The sequence below is a fragment of the Myotis daubentonii genome, chromosome 9, assembly GCF_963259705.1.
Source record: "Myotis daubentonii chromosome 9, mMyoDau2.1, whole genome shotgun sequence".
NCBI lineage: Eukaryota > Metazoa > Chordata > Mammalia > Chiroptera > Vespertilionidae > Myotis > Myotis daubentonii.
This window is the reverse complement of record NC_081848.1, coordinates 43,502,353-43,519,499: the sequence shown is the minus strand read 5'-3', so window position 1 is coordinate 43,519,499 and position 17,147 is coordinate 43,502,353. Positions and strand designations below refer to the sequence as shown.

At 40.7% G+C, this 17,147-nt stretch overlaps 1 protein-coding gene across 11 annotated transcripts in view; it reads left to right on the top strand.

Moving 5' to 3' along the window:
- The window catches only part of NUP98 (nucleoporin 98 and 96 precursor), a 108,836-nt gene extending 91,945 nt beyond the window's left edge, over positions 1-16,891 (top strand). For 9 of the 11 annotated variants that reach the window (XM_059708597.1, XM_059708601.1, XM_059708596.1 and 6 more), the window contains 8 exons: positions 2,517-2,674; positions 4,136-4,279; positions 5,254-5,396; positions 9,339-9,560; positions 12,866-13,107; positions 13,618-13,772; positions 15,353-15,464; positions 15,579-16,891. In XM_059708597.1, coding sequence (XP_059564580.1) covers positions 2,517-2,674; positions 4,136-4,279; positions 5,254-5,396; positions 9,339-9,560; positions 12,866-13,107; positions 13,618-13,772; positions 15,353-15,464; positions 15,579-15,811 — 1,409 coding nt within the window. In that variant the 3' untranslated portion in view covers positions 15,812-16,891. The remainder of the gene's footprint in view (positions 1-2,516; positions 2,675-4,135; positions 4,280-5,253; positions 5,397-9,338; positions 9,561-12,865; positions 13,108-13,617; positions 13,773-15,352; positions 15,465-15,578) is intronic. The other 2 variants (XM_059708603.1, XM_059708602.1) reach the window with 1 other exon arrangement.
- The last annotated feature ends 256 nt before the right edge of the window (positions 16,892-17,147 follow it).

Genomic DNA, 17,147 nt, shown 5'->3' with positions numbered 1-17,147 from the left:
GGATCAATGCCTAGGTACTAGTTAGGGAGTGTGCAGTGGAAGGCAACCACTCTCTTCCTATGCCTCTTCCCTTCCCCTGTCCCTTCCACTCTCTCTAAAAATCAGTGTAGAAAATTTCCTTGATGAGGATTAACAACAAAAATAATAATAAAGTAAGAGGTAGCAATGCCTTTATTCACAGCCAGCATGATTCTGTATATAAACACAGAAAAGGTAGTGGAACTAACCAACTAGTTCAACAAGGTCTCAGGATTCAAGGTCAATATATAAAATTCAGTTGTATTTCTATATTTCAGAAACAAAAATCTAAAAGTGAAATTTTGAAAAATCCATACATAATAGCATCTGAAAGACTAAATTACTTAAGGATTAAATGTAACAAAAGTGTAAGACTTATACACTGAGAGCTATATAACATCGTTGGAGAAATAAAAGATCTAAATAAATAAAGAGACAGTCCATGTTCATGGAATACATCTCAACCTCAGCCTCAGCACTATTGGCATTTTTAGCGGGCAATTCTTTGTTGTGGAGGCTTCCCTGGCATTGTAGGATATTTAGCAGCATCCCTGCCCGTCTACTCAAGAGTTCTCTCCCTTCTAGTTGTGACAACCAAAAATATTTTCAGATACTGCCAAATGTTCTCTAGGGGGTAAAACTGCCCAGGTTGAGAACCGCTGATGGATTAGAAACCTCAGAATTGTTAAGATGTCTGTTCTCCCCAAAATAATCTCTGTTAGGTGGGGCAAAAGTAGGTTTATAGTTGTTCATATGCAAAATAAATAATAATTCAAGCATAAACTCTGTTTTTCATACAGCTATAAACATACTTTTGCCCCATCCTGTATGTTCCACACAGTATCAAAATCTCCAGCAGGTCCTCATCCTTACTTGGAATTGTAAAAAATACCTCAAAAGTATCAACACTTTCTGAAAAAATTCTATAAAGACAATGTGCTGGCATAAGGATGAACGTACAGGTCAAGGGAACAGAAATGAGAATCCAAGTATAAAATTCTTTCACTTATGGTTAGTAAATTTTGATAAAACTGCCAACACAATTTAAATGTTAAAGGATAGTCTTTTCAACAAATAATGCTTGGTGGTTGGATATTCACATGTAAAAACGATCCTTTCTTCACACCATACACTAAATCAACTTAAGGAAGTAATGTAGAATCCTGCCATTTGCTCAAGTATATGTTCTCATCAATGGGAAAGTCTGTGTGAAAAGTCAAGAATTGTCAGAAGCTGATTGGTTGGTTGTATGCTCAGAACAAAGTGAAATGATCTAAATTATTATATCAAGACATGCCAGTTTCTCCTGAATTTGACCATCTTTAGTGTGTCCCGAGATATTTGCATTTGTTGGCTATTGAATCCTCTCTTTGGGGTTTTGTAGATACACAGAAATAGTCTTACTTTTTCCCCTTATTATTGTTCTAGAATACTAGCAACGCATGGTCAGGTGGGCTCAGCACTTACTGCATGAGTCATAGTCCAGTCATTCTTTTGTTACCTACATACATCAGAGAAACAGCTTGACCTAGCAGCACATTTCCAGATGTGTCCTGATGTATGATTTCTTTCCTCCAGGCCTCTTTAGTTTATGAAGGAAACTGTTTGATATGAGAGCCTTAATTTCTGTGAGAGCAGTACTTAATAGTCATTTAAGTACTGACCCATATACGTAAACAAAAGGACTTGACTTTTAGGAGGTTTGTATTTATTTTTCTCAACTCATCATAAACCAGAATTCTACCCCTCATATTATGGCTAATTAGACTCACTGTTGTCCCAGCCTTGTACTTAAAAATTGTTATTAAAAAAGATTATTAGACCTGTGAGATTAAAGGACTCAACCACTCTCTTTATATCATACACACACGTTTTTCCTTTAGGTTTGAGTTTGCTATTTCTCACTGTCATTATATAGCACATTCTAGTTGGGCTTGTTATCAATTTTGCCATCTCAGTTTTTATTTATTTGTTTATTTTTATTTTTTTAAATATATTTTATTGATTTTTTACAGAGAGGAAGGGAGAGAGATAGAGAGTCAGAAACATCAATGAGAGAGAAACATTGATCAGCCGCCTCCTGCACATCCCCTACTGGGGATGTGCCCGCAACCCAGGTACATGCCCTTGACCGGAATCGAACCTGGGACCCTTCAGTCCGCAGTCCGACACTCTATCCACTGAGCCAAACCGGTTTTGGCCCATCTCAGTTTTTAGATGAAGTGCCTTATCTAGGGTCACAGAATTAATGTGATAGTAGATCTTTCAGTGAACTCTGTATACTGTACAATCCATGTGTAATTTAGGCTGACCTACTTGGAAGATTTTCTACCCAAGCAGAAAGTGGTGAGTTCTTGATCAATATTTCGCCACTACAGGGAAAGCAGTCACATGTGTTCAATTCTCTGTCCTGAGGGCAGGAAGAGATAAGGTAATGCCCCCAAGTAATATCTCAAGTCTAAATCCTCAGTGACTGAGCACTTTTGTTTTTCTTACAGGAGATCATCGTCTTGCCCTTCTTTTATCCCAGTTGGTGGGTAGCCAGTCTGTCCGGGAGTTGCTTACCATGCAGCTGGTAGACTGGCATCAGCTGCAGGCTGACTGTTTCATCCAGGATGAGAGATTGCGCATCTTTGCCCTGTTGGCTGGAAAACCGGTATTTTCCTCTTTTCTCATAAACACACATATATTTTCTCAAATTCAAGATTGCTTAAGTTAAAGAGCCATCTCTGTAAATTATACATTATATGTAACCTAAGCAACTTATTTTTAGTGGAAATTTTTAATGGAAAATTATAAAAGTACAACATGTACCTAGACAAATAACTAGTTATATAGAAATAAAAAATGTTAAAATTCACCATATCTCATATCATAGTGATAAACAACATAACTAATTTGTTGTCTGTCTTTCTAGACATATTTAAGTTTATATTAAAATACATGTGTGCATACTAACATGAGTGTATATTCATATAATGTCAATTATACATAACAGTTATGCAAATTTTTTTTACTTTTTGTGTATGAATACTTTTCATGTTGGGCAGCCTCTTTTTTTTTTTTTTTTAATATGTTTTTATTGATTTCAGAGAGAGGAAGGAAGAGGGTTAGAAACATCAATAATGAGAATCATTGATCAGCTGCCTCCTGCACGTCCCCTGCTGGGGATGGAGCCTGCAATCCAAGCAGGTGCCCTGACCAGGAATTGAACTGTGATCTCCTGGTTCATGAGCTGATGCTCAACCACTGAGTCTTACTGGCCCAGTAGCCTGATTTCTTTTAATGGCCACTTCTATTCCATTTTATGGGTGTTATACCATAATTATTTTTAGACAAGTCTCTTGCTGTCTACCTGTATGATTGCCATCTTTTTTTTAAAATATATTTTTATTGATTTCAGAGAGGAAGGGAAGGGGAGAGATAGAAACATCAATGATGAGAGAGAATCATTGATCGAATGCCTCCTGCATGCCCCACACTGGGGATCAAGCCTGAAACCCGGACATGTGCCCTGACTAGGAATTGAACCGTAACCTCCTGGTTCATAGGGTGATGCTCAACTACTGAGCCACGTGGGCTGGGCTGATTGCCATCTTTTTTAAAAATTTTTAATTGATTTTACAGAGAGGAAGGGAGAGGGATAGAGAGAATTAGAAACATCAATGAGAGAGAAAGATCAATCAGCTGCCTCCTGCACGCCCCTTACTGGGGGATCGAACCCGCAACCAAGGTACATGCCCTTGATCGGAGTCAAACCTTTCAGTCTGCAGGCCGATGTTCTGTCCACTGAGCCATACCGGTTAGGGCCTGATTGCCATCTTAAAGTTAATTTCCAAAAATGAAAAATCTGGTCAGAATTTATTCACATCTTTAAGTTTTAGAAGTTGGCAACTGTGCGCAATACAAAGACCTCAGTGGTTCTTATACCTTCTCAGACCAGTAATTATCTAAATTCACCCCATCACCAGCCACCTAGGAACTGTATTTTATTTCTGGATTAACACTGTTATCTAGATTATTTAAAAAGTATTTGAATAAGTGAATAACTTGCAGACCTGGGCAGTAATAAGGTAAATATAATTTGTAGCTGTGAATGTGATTTTGTTACCTGCAGGTGTGGCAACTCTCAGAGCAGAAGCAAATTAATGTGTGTTCCCAGTTGGATTGGAAACGCTCCCTGGCCGTCCATCTTTGGTATTTGCTTCCACCAACAGCCTCCATTTCCAGGGCACTCAGCATGTATGAAGAAGCATTTCAGGTATGTGTGTCTAGTAGAGCCAAGGAACAATCCTGGTAGTGCTGTTTTTGCCAGAGAAAAAACCTTCAAGTCACATTTCATAATACTTTTCCTCTGCTTTTTTTGGAAATACCATAAAGTTGGCAAGAACCTCAGAAATCTGATGAGAAACTTTTCCTTTTCTTCTGCCTCTGGACAGTATCTGCTTCTGTTTCATTTAATAAGATGTGTTTCCACAACTGACTTTTTTCCCCCCATCAAATGAGAGGGTTTTTCTTCATTCTTAATGCTGTCTTTGGAAATTCCCTGAGATATACTGCCTGACTGCAAACTTGCTATAGCCCCAAATTAGGTCTAAGATTTTCTTCTAAATGTCACATTTCATATTCCTTCTTAGTGTGGAGGTTAAAATATTATTACTGTGTTTAATGCCATCATTTTTTCAGGTTTTTTTGTTTGTTTGTTTGTTTTTTGTTTACTCCCCGTTTTTATTCTTTGATTTTATTTGTCAAGGTAAAAGAGAACACTAAAGAAACTGAGTTTAATAATAATTGTGGCAAGAAAGTGGTGGGATTAGTGAGAGCTATCTGAAGTCTTTGGCAGTCCCTTAAAGACAAGTGGAATATGTCACCAATCTAAATTAAGTTTCAAATCTTTGACACATTCCTTTAGAGCAGTGGTTCTCAACCTTCTGGCCCTTTAAATACAGTTCCTCATGTTGTGACCCAACCATAAAATTTTCGTTGCTACTTCATAACTGTAATATTGCTACTGTTATGAATCGTAATGTAAATATCTGATATGCAGGATGGTCTTAGGCGACCCCTGTGAAAGGGTCGTTCGACCGCCAAAGGGGTCTCAACCCACAGGTTGAGAACTCCTTTAGAGGGTGTCACATCATTCTTCATATGCGTGTCTTGAGTTATTGAGACATGACGGCATCTTTGAAACACACTAGCAGCTGAGGTATTGTTTTATCAAATTCTTATCTTCAGAATACCTCTGAGAGTGACAGGTATGCCTGCTCTCCACTTCCTTCATACTTGGAGGGCTCTGGCTATGTGGGAGAGGAGGAACAAGACTCACGGAGACCACTTCAAGACGTCTGCTTTCACCTTCTAAAACTCTACAGTGACAGGTAAATCAAAGTTACACATGAGCTCTTGGGAGTCCTTTCCCTTTCATACATGACCGAACTGCCATTAGTCTGTCATAAACCACCAAAATATAACTTATAGTAGTTGCGTATAAAGATCCTTGGAACTGGACTTAGAAATCTAAAATTTATTTTAATCAACTTAATGAGATACACTTGGCATATACTAAAGTATGTGGTTTGACATTTTAACACAACTATCATCACAACTATAAAATTAATTTTAAAAATAGATACAGGGCTGCCCTAGCCAGGTGGCTCGTTTGAAGCATTGTCTCCTGCACTGAAAGGTTGCATGTTTGATTCCCGATCGGGGTACATACCAAGGTTGGGGGTTTGATCCCTGGTTGGGGCACTTGTAAGAAGCAGCTGACCTGATCGATGTTTCTGGCTCTCTATCTCTCTCCCTTCCTCTCTGTAAAAAAAATCAATAAAAAATATATTTAAAAAAAAAAAAAAAGAAGAAGCTGATCTTTGATTCTATCTCAAACCAACAAAAGCATATCCTTGAGTAACAAATAAAAAATAGATAAAGAGCTGTTGAGGTTTTCTATTCTTGAGTTTGTTTTGATCATTTGTTTCTTCTAATGAATTTGTCTAATTCAAAGTCACTGAATTTATTGGCATAAAATGATAACATTTCTTTGTTAATCCTTTTTCTTTTTAATCCTCACCCGAGGATAGTTTCCCATTATTTTTTTATTTTTTTGAGAGAGAGAGAGAGAGAGAATGGAAGAGAGAGGGAAAGACAGACAGAAATACCAAAATACCGATGTGAGATAAACACATCGACTGGTTGCCTCCTGCACGTGCCCTGACCAGGGCCTGGGCCGGAGAGGAGCCTGCAACCCAGGTATGTGCCCTTGACAGGAATCGAACCTGGGACCCTTCAGTCCACAGACCGACGCTCTATCCATTGAGCCAAACAGCTAGGGCTTTATTATACTTTTTATTTTATTAAATTTTTTATTTTTAAAAATATATCTTATTGACTTTTTACAGAGAGGAAGGGAGAGGGATAGAGAGTTAGAAACATCAATGAGAGAGAAACATCGATCAGCTGCCTCCTGCACACCCCCTCCCTACTGGGGATGTGCCCGCAACCAAGGTACATGCCCTTGACCAGAATCAAACCTGGGACCTTTCAGTCTGCAGGCTGACTCTCTAGCCACTGACCCAAACCGGTTAGGGCTCTATTATCCTTTTTAAATGTTTGTAGGATCTGTAACTATGTCTTTTTCTTTCCTGATATTAGTAATTTGGGTCTTGTCTCATTTTTCTTGATTAGTCTACCTCAATATTTGGTTTCATTGGTTACCGCTATTATTCATCTAGTTCAAAATGGATCATAAACTTAATGTCAAACTTAAAACAATTGCTCATTGGAAGCCTGTTAAGGAATGAAAAGGCAAATTGGGAGAACATATTTGCAATTCATATATCTGGTAAAGAACTTGTATCCAGAACATAATAAAGAGCTCTCAGAACTCGATAGTAAGAAAACACACAACCCAATTAAAAAATTGGGCAAAATATTTAAGCAGATGTTTCACCAAAGATCTGGATATCAAGCCATGAGAAGATGTTAAGCATCAATAGACAACAGGGACATGCAAATTAAAGCCATCATGGGATACCACTACCCACCGAAGAATGGCTAAGGATTAAAGAAACCTGTACCAATTGTCATCGATGTGGAGCAATTGGAATTTCCATACACAGCTGGTGAAAAATAAAAAATAATATTGGCACTTTGGAAAACAGTTTGGCAGCTTAAAAAGCTAAACATACACCTACAGACATATGGTTCAGCCATTCAACTCCTAGGTATTTACCCAAGAGGAATGAAAGCATATGCCAAGTGCTGATGATAGCAGCTTTATTTATAATGGTCCAAAACTGGAAACAACCAAAATTTTCATCAACAGGTGCATGAATAAACAAATTTGGTGCATCTGTGCAATGGAATACTGTTCAGCAGTAAGAAAGAATGAACTTGCCCTAACCGGTTTGGCTCAGTGGATAGAGCCTGTGGACTCAAAGGTCCTAGGTTCGATTCCGGTCAAGGGCATGTACCTTGGTTGCAGGCACATCCCCAGTAGGGAGTATGCAGGAGGCAGCTGATCGATGGTTCTCTCTCATCGATGTTTCTAACTCTCTATCCTTCTCCCTTCCTCTCTATAAAAAATAAATAAAATATATTTTTTTAAAAAAAGAATGAACTTTTGATACAACATAGTGAATGAATCATAGTGAATGAATCAGAAGACAATTTTATTTAGTTTTGAAAAAGAAGAGGGGCAAAAAAACAAAACACCCCATAAAGTGTACCTACTATTTATTTCAGTGTATTTTAAATTCTGAAAAATGCAAACTGATCTATAATGACCGAAAGGAGAACAGTGGCTTCCTGAGAATGGTAGTTATAGGGAGGCATAGAAGAGAAGGATTACAGAGGGGCAAAAGGAACATTTTGGCAGTGATGTGTATATTTGTTATCTTGACCTTGGTGGTAGTTTCACACGTGTATAGATATGTTAAAACTTAGGAAAATTGTACAGTTTAAATATGTGCTAAATATGCAGTTTATTGTATGTCAGTTTTTATAAGAGAGAGGTATCTGAAGGTGTCAGAAATAGACAAAAGCCAGAATGAGATAGAACCCTTACTCTCATGAAAGGTAGACTTGCTATGACAAAAACCCTTACATAAAATTCACATCCTGTCCCTTAAAAATAATCTAGAATTGCACTGTCCAGTGTATGTGAATTGTGAGTTAAATTTTTAAAATATAATTACTTATTCACCCTAGCCTTATTTAAATGTTTAATAGCTACATGTGGCTGTTGACTGTCATATTGATCAAGACAGGTTATAGAGCATTTTCATCTTCACACGAACTTCATTTTGATAGCACTGGTTAAGAAGAACTCATTATTTAGGGAGGTGTTAGGAACTTATAAAATGTCTTAGGTGAAAGGGAAAAGTTATTGCTTTGTAATCTAAGCTCCAGATCCTTAAAACTTGCAGGCATGGAATCTTAGTTTATACAGTTTTTATGATCTGGGAATTCCAAGCTAGTAACTTAACACGTAAACTGGTTCCCCAGCGGAAGAAAAGTAAATGTCAGTGTAGGGACACTTAAAACCCAGGGCACCTGGGTTTCTATATAAAGAATAATACCCACTGTAGACAAAATCAAAGGTAAAAATTATAAGCCATATCCAAGTCTACATACAGACTACAGCTTACTATTCATGAAGATTAGTTAGCTGTTTAATCAAATAGAATTAGCACTTCAAGAGCTTCAGATAGAACAATTTGAAAGGTACTAAGGTATATGTTTTGTTTTGTTTTTAATATATTTTATTGATTTTTTACTGAGAGGAATGGAGAGGGATAGAGAGTTAGAAACATCGATGATGAGAGAGAAACATCGATCAGCCGCTTCCTTCACACCCTCCACTGGGGATGTGCCTGCAACCAAGGCACATGCCCTTGACCGGAATCGAACCCGGGATGCCTCAGTCCACAGGCCGACGCTCTATCCACTGAGCCAAACCGGCCAGGGCGGTATGTTTTTTAAATGGTTAAGAAAAGTGATTGACACTATAATGAATGAATTGAAGGGTTAGTGCTGTGGAGACTCCCTATATGAAGATGGTAGAACATATAGGCCAAACAAATACCAGCAAACCTGTTAGATCATATAATCACAGAAGAGAAGGTGTGTCTCTTTTTTTTGGTGGGGTTTATAATCTGGCTGAACCTAGATGCAACAGTGTCAGAAGGAGACTATGAGGCATAAATGCTTCTGCTCTCGGGTGCCTGCCTTTGTTGTCTTCTGAGTCAAAACCAGTTGACATTCGTTGCAGATGGTCTGCTGGTTGGACATGTTAACTCTTAGCACATCCTCCTTTTCAGACATTATGATCTCAACCAGCTGCTGGAGCCTCGAAGCATAACAGCAGATCCATTGGACTATCGCCTAAGCTGGCATTTGTGGGAGATGCTGCGTGCTCTTAACTACACCCATCTCTCAGAGCAGTGTGAGGGTGTGCTGCAGGCCAGTTATGCTGGCCAACTGGAAAGTGAGGGGCTCTGGGAATGGGCCATCTTTGTCCTCCTGCACATAGACAACTCAAGGTGAGTGAGAAGCCATCAAACCCACTGGGTGCATGTTACACTGCAGGGCAGTGCCAAAGGAGTTAGTCTCTTAGTGTTGAATTCAGCAAGTAAGTGTTTAGAATGTATTTCGGGTCCAGCCTTGTGATAAACCTTAAGACCTTTCAACCCACAGCCCAGAGTGTCTGTTTTCATGTGAACAGATTAGAAATGAAACTGTCTTTGGTTGAGCTCAAATTTTATTATTTATTATAAGACCTCTCAGAAGTCTGAGAAGGGAGAAGAGATCTCTGGGAACTGCAGAGAATCTCTAGAAAGGTTCAGAGGACTTGAGAAAATTGGAATATAAAATGAGTAAGTGGAAAGGAAAGGATATGCCTGGATGGGGAAACCCCATTACCTTCGGCAGAGATGCACTTGAATGGTGTGTTTAGAATTACAGTCGTACCTCCATTATCTGCAGTTTTATTTTCCAAGGTTTCGGTTAACTGCAGTCAATTGGAGTACAAAAATACTAAATGGAAAATCCCAGAAATAAACAATTCATAAGTTTTAAATTGTACACCATTCCGATTAGCATGATGAAATCTTGCACTGTCCAGCATATTCATGCTGTATATGCTACCCAACTATTAGTCACTTAGTAGCTATCTTGATTATCAGATCAACTGTCTCAGTATCGCAGTGGGTGTGTTCACGTAACCCGTATTTTACTTACTAATGGTCCCAAAGCACAAGAGTAGTAATGGTGGCAATTTAGGTATGCCACAGAGAAGCCATAAAGTGCTTCCTTTAAGTAAAAAGGTGAGTACAGTACAGTAAGATATTTTGAGAAAGAGTGAGATCACATTCACATAACTTTTATTATAGTACTAGAGGTCTGGTGCACGAATTCATGCATGGGTGGGGGCTGATCAGGGGCAGGGGCAGGGGGGTGATCAAGGCTTGGATCAAGCTGGTTGGCTGCCGCAGTGCACGTCATAGCCACTGGTCATTCTGGTTGTTCTGCCATTCCGGTCACTGGGCTTTTATATATATAGATTATTGTTATAATTGTTCACTTTTATAATTAGTTCTTGTTAATCTCTTACTGTGCCTAATTTATCAAGTTAAACTTTATTTTAGGGATGTATGTATAGGAAAAACATACCTATGTTTTTATATATAGGGTTCAGTACTATCCATCATTGCTGCCATCCACTGGGTTCTTGGAAGTGTCTCCCTCAGATAAGGGAGGGGACTACTATATGCAGAAATAGTGTTGACGCAGCTGCCTCAGTGGGTGTGATGCAGTGGGCTAGTAGGGAGGGAGGAAGGGCCCCTGCTTTTTTCTACTGGCTTTCTCCCTCCCTGGCTTTCCTTTGCCATCCACCCACTCCCAACCCTCAAGTTGGATAGTACTGCATTTACCAGTATAACCTGGCTTAGATTCATAATGCTTTGGTTCCCTTTTCTTCATGCTGTGACTTCTGGAGGGGTTTTGTTAATGGTGGCAGCATGGCAGTACAATAATAACAAAACAAGCATTTATATAGTATTTTGTTTTATATTCCTTTTAATAGGTTTATACCCTGTTGTACTGTACAAATATTAACTTATTTAATGCTCATAATAAGCCTATGAGATAGACACCCTTATTTATTTTACAGATGAGCTATCCAAGGCACAGTGAGATTAAATAACCATTGCTCAGAGTCACATATCCAGTAAATGGCAGAGGGAGGCTTCCAACTCAAAACATCCAGAGTCTGTGCTTTTAATCACTGTGCTTTGCTATCTGTAATGTTATGTGGTATGGGAAGAAGTTATTTTTGTTGTTGCCAGACTTGCCTGAATTCTGGATCCACCATGTACTTACTTTGACCTAGGGTAAAGTACTCTCCAAGCCTCAGTTTTAATCTGTAAAATCATAATATTAATCCCCATTCAAAGGTGACCAGGAGATTAAAGGAGTAAAAGTATAAAGCATTTAGTGCAGCCTTCCCTTTAAGGAGTTTTGCTTTCCTCTTCCCTTCCCAGGAAGCAAAATGACCCCAGACTTTCCCTGTGAGTTTATTAGACACTAGAGGACTGATGCACGAAATTCATGCACGGGTAGGGTCCCTAGGCCTGGCTGGCGATCAGGGCCGATCAGGGCCTTCCTTCCCCTAGCTGCTGGCTGGGGCCTTCCATCGTTCCGCACTGCCCCCTGATGGTCAGTGCACGTCATAACAAGCAGTCGTACTTCCAAGGGGACAATTTGCATATTAGCCTTTTGTTATATAGGATACGGGCAATTTCACATGGTAGAAGGCAGGCTGATTTGACAACTAATAATTCAGAGTTGGCTGTGGGGAAGCAGATCCTGTTTGCTGGGGGGGGGGGGGGGGGTGGCAGTTGTGAGATTGGGAATTCTTGAAAAACCTGGGATTTCAGAGAAGAATCTAAGATGAGAATAATTTTGGGTTGAAACTTAAATGGCTGTGCACTTTGCCCAGGCAGAAAAGGACTCTCCTCAGGGGACCTTAAGAGAAACAAATAGTGAGTTTAGCCTAAATCTAGAGGTGAAGGAGAAAATGAATTAGGAAGGCTGATGGCTTTGAGAAAAGAACAACAAGGAAATAAAAAAGAACCAGGAAGAGACTTAGAACAACTTTGCTTACTTGTACTGACCATGTGGGTGACCAAAGGGAGAAGGTTAGAAATGAACTGCAGAGGACTGCTCTGTGGAGTGTAGAATTCCCTATCCCAGTCCTGATCTATTACTAGAAAGGAAATAAAGGAGCAATCCTAAGTAGGGAAAGCCTTTCCAGGCAGTGGCAACCTTCCCTAGAGTATTAGTTTCAGCCTTTTTTGACCATGAAAATACAGTGTGCTTACTTTCTATTCTATTTTATTTAAAAAATAAATGCTGCTCTAGCCAGTTTAGCGCAATGGATAGAATGTTGGTCTGCAACTAAAGGGTCCTGGGTTCAATTCCAATCAAGAGCATGTACCTTGGTTGTAGGCTTGATCCCTGGCCCTAGTCAGGGTGTGCGAAGGGCAACCAATGGATGTTTCTCTTTCACATTGATGTTTCTCTCTTTTGCCTCTCCCCCTCCCTTCCACTCTCTCTAAAAATCAATGGGAAAATATCCTTGGGTGAGGATTAATTTAAAAAATAAAAAATAAAGTAAATGCTGACATGTTGGCTTTTGGGTTTGCTCGTTTTTGTTTTTAGTGAAGTTTGAGGTGATCCACTAAGGATCAAGACCTGAAGTTTGAGAGACTGTCCCAGTTTGAGCTGTCTGAGGCAGCCTTCTCCATCAGTGAGGATGAGATTTATTCCAGCTTATCTCTTCCTACAGCCTGCGTGAGAGGGCTGTTCGAGAGCTGCTTACCCGCCACTGCCAACTATTGGAGACCCCTGAATCTTGGGCTAAGGAGACTTTCCTGACCCAGAAGCTTTGTGTGCCTGCTGAGTGGATTCATGAGGCCAAAGCAGTGCGAGCACACATGGAATCCAACAGGCACTTGGAGGCCCTCTATTTATTTAAAGCTGGTCACTGGAACCACTGCCACAAACTCATCATCCGGCACTTAGCTTCTGGTGAGTGCTTCCCTCTAGGGTCTGCGTCTCCTGGAATCACCCCAAATTATTCCACCCTCTGAACTCCATGACGAATCAGACCAGAGATCCTCATAGTATGGGACATGGCAGACGTGAATCAGACCACAACTTGTGAAAGCTCTCCATGTAGGCGAGGCTTGGCCAAAATGAGGGGCTAGAGGGGCAGGGCTGGGTAGACAGCAATACTGTTGTTACATTATCATTTGCCAGGAATATTCTTGATATGTGCTAATTATGTTAAGCTTTGTTTATATAGGGGATTTTATTCAGCAACACCAGAAATAATCTGTTTGGAAAACTGAAGCCAGAAATTCTTCACCTTTTTTTTTTTTTTTTAGAGAATTTCAAATAACTACTTGATATTCTCAAGTCTGACCCAACATTGTTTCCTCTTCCTTCTTGTCTTGGCTTTCTGCCATGTTCTTCCTCTGGGTATTTTTGAGAACCATGTACTTGTGCGGACATTGTGCTCAATATTTTGCTTTTCAGATGCCATCATTAATGAGAACTATGACTACCTGAAGGGGTTCTTGGAAGACCTGGCACCTCCAGAGCGCAGTGGCCTAATCCAGGACTGGGAAACATCTGGCCTTGTTTACCTGGACTATCTTCGGGTCCTTGAAATGGTCCACCAAATACAGCAGGTACCTGAGTTCCTTAACCACTGCCTGGTTTTCCTTTTCCCTGGCCCTTAAAGAGACCTCATAGGTCTGAGCAGCAACTTGAAAACTCATTGGCACCAGAGGTAGCACTGTTGATGCAGAAGGGCATTTTGATGAGGCAGTTGATGCAGCTGTTTTGACTTGACAGCTGTATCAAAATTTAAAAAACTTTTTTGTGTTTATTACCAAGTAGTGTGTACAATAGACTTTCTGCAGTTTCTCTGTCGTCAGTCTCCTACTCTTGTCCACCCCTGCTTTGAATAAGCTCGGGGTGAGAGCTACAGAAAGTCAGAGATTTGGTGAGGATAATTCACACATCATTTGGTATGTTTTAAATGGCAAGCATTACAGTTATTCAGTCTTCATTAAAATGTCTTGGATCAATCTTGGAAATCATAGGGATAGATCCCCACTGTTTACAGTATAGAGACCAAACTACCAGACATAGTATTCAAGCCCCTGTAGAGGCTTTTACCTTCTTTCACTCTTGCCTTAACTCCTACCACTTCTAACCCAGATTCCAGCCTTATCAACCTGCTCTCCACACACTAAATTACTCATGGTGTTTCTAGCAAACCTTGTTTTCTTCCACTCTTTAACTCCACATTTATATTCATCCTTTAAAATCCAGATTATTGTAAGCTCTACTTCTCTCTTTTTACCCCCTGGGAAGAGTTAACTTGCACACACACTCACTCTCTCTTTTTTTACTACCAAAATATTTGGTGCATTTGTCTGCTAGCATACCTGACAATATTATAGTTATGGTCTCTTTAGGTTGCCATGAGCTCCTTTTGGGAAGATCATTCTTTTAAGGTAAAGGCAACAGAGTATAAAGGTTAGGTATCAAGTTCTGGCGCTGGCCAGTGTGGCTTAGCTGGTTGGAGCATTTTCCAGTACACCAGAAGGTTTCGGGATTGATTCCTGGTCAGGCACATACCTAGATTGCAGGTTCGATCCCCAGTCAGTGTGTATACAAGAAGCAACTGATCAATGTCTGTCTGTCTCTCTCTCTCTCTCTCTTTTTCTTTTTCCCTCCCCCTGCCTCCTCCTCTCATCCTCCCTCCCCACTCCCTCTGTAAGATAATAAAAAATAAGGGGTTGGGGTGGAGAATCAAGTTCTGGAGCCCAATCCAAGACTCTATACCAGCCGTGGGCAAACTACGGCCCGTGGGCCGGATTCAGCCCATTTGAAATGAATAAAACTAAAAAAAAAAAAAAAAAAAAGACCGTACCCTTTTATGTAATGATGTTTACTTTGAATTTATATTAGTTCACACAAACACTCCATCCATGCTTTTGTTCTGGCCCTCCGGTCCAGTTTAAGAACCCATTGTGGCCCTGGAGTCAAAAAGTTTGCCCACCCCTGCTCTATACTGTATTACTTTACTGCTAACACCATGCCTTGTTCTCAGCAAGCACGCAGGATGGTGGTGACATGGCCCTGCCAGCTAGCTTCTTGGGTCCCCCTCCCTCACCTCACTGTTGTTTCAGTTTTGCAGTCAGGCTGTGGATAAGATTGTGGTGATGGAGCTCCTAATGGTTTATCTGCTGTTTTACAGGTGGAGTGCTCGGGTTATGAGCTGGAGCAGTTACAAACCAAAGTGACCTCGCTGTGCAACCGGATAGAGCAGATCCAGTGTTACAATGCCAAGGATCGCCTGGCTCAGTCAGGTAAGCCTCTAGCCTCTCCCTGCTTTCTGCTTGCCTGATTATTACACACACATACACCCTGTGCCCCCTTCCCCACCTTCCATCCTTGGTGCTCACTCCATTTTTTCTCTCCAGACATGGCCAAACGTCTAGCCAACCTTTTGCGGGTGGTACTGAGCCTTCAGCATGCCCCTGATGCAACCTCTGACTCTACGCCAGATCTTCGGCGGGTCCCTTTGCGCCTTTTGGCTCCCCACATTGGCCGGCTCCCCATGCCTGAGGACTATGCCCTGGAGGAACTGCGCAGCCTCACACAGTCCTACCTTCGAGAACTGACTCTTCAAGAACTGACTGTTGGGAGCCATTGAGCCCCAGGCTCCTCCCACACTCACATGCTCATTCACACTCGCCACACAGAGGTCCCCTGCATTGAGTTGATCAGCACTGTTTGTCATTCTCTGAGTTGGCTGCAGAATCCAGCCTCCCATCCTGCTACCCCAAGCAGTGTACTCCAATTCTTCAGGGCTTCCTTAATGCAGAACATGGAATAAGGGCTTTTGGAACCCAAAAAAGAAGCCAAGTCTCTTTTTTATCATCCTCAAGATCATTCATTTTTTTCCTTTTCTAAAAACAGTCATTAAGGCACCTTTGACAGAATCCCCTCAAAGAACCAGGGAATTCTTTTCCACCCACAGTCATTCTGGGTCTTGTGACCCTCCATGCCAACCTGCTACCCTACTCCGAACCCAGCCCTTTCACACCAGGACTCTTTAGGAGTGGGACAAATGTATCCTTCCTTAACAGGTGACCAATCCACAGAAGGAAGAGAATCTCTCTTTTAAGTAGGTTGATGAATTAACATTGCATTGTAGAGTCAAGAGAGAGTTGTACTGAGTTAGGAAGCAGAACAGGGTCTTCCTGTGAGTGCCTGCCATGGACGGGTGGATCTTCAAGGCTAGTTTGTTCCTGCCTTGAATGTTTTATAAACACCAAACCTTCCCTGCTACCATGCAGGAGCCCTTGGTCACAGATCCCATGTCTCTGGAAAGCTCCCAGGACTCATTTGGTCCCCGGTTTTCAGTCATCTTGCTAGACCTCCTGTCTGGATTTGCCTGGGAGTTTGTATAAAACCTGGCAGGTTGGGGAGCCCTTCCTGTCCTTCCCATTGTAGCCCAAAGCATTTCTCACCATCTACAGCCCCAGAAGGTAAAACCATCACTGAGGCAGATTTCAGGGGCAGGCAGGGGCCCTTGACTACACTCCTGCCAGCTATGGGACCCCCAGGTAACAGCTTGGGACAGACAACATGGCTACTCCTGGATCTTTATGCATGAAGATTATGTAAAGGTTTTTATTAAAAATATATATATATAAATAAATGATCTAGATTATTTTCCTCTTTTTCTGAAGCTACTTTCTTAAAAAAATAAAATGAAATGTTTATAGCATTCATGGTATTGGCTTTCCCTTTGTGTTTTTGAGCCTTCTTGCTTCAAGAAGCTTTATGGTAGTCTTATTTGATTTGCAAGCTAAAGGGAGACTGGCCATAGGTTAAAGAGAGGACAGTTTGGACCTAAACTGGAATACAGACTAGATAAAAAACTAGATTTATAAGCGTGCGGGGGTGAGATTAATGATTAATCTTGACTGCTGTACATAGTATATTTATGTGCCTGGATTCCTAGTGGAGGATAGGGGAGGGGT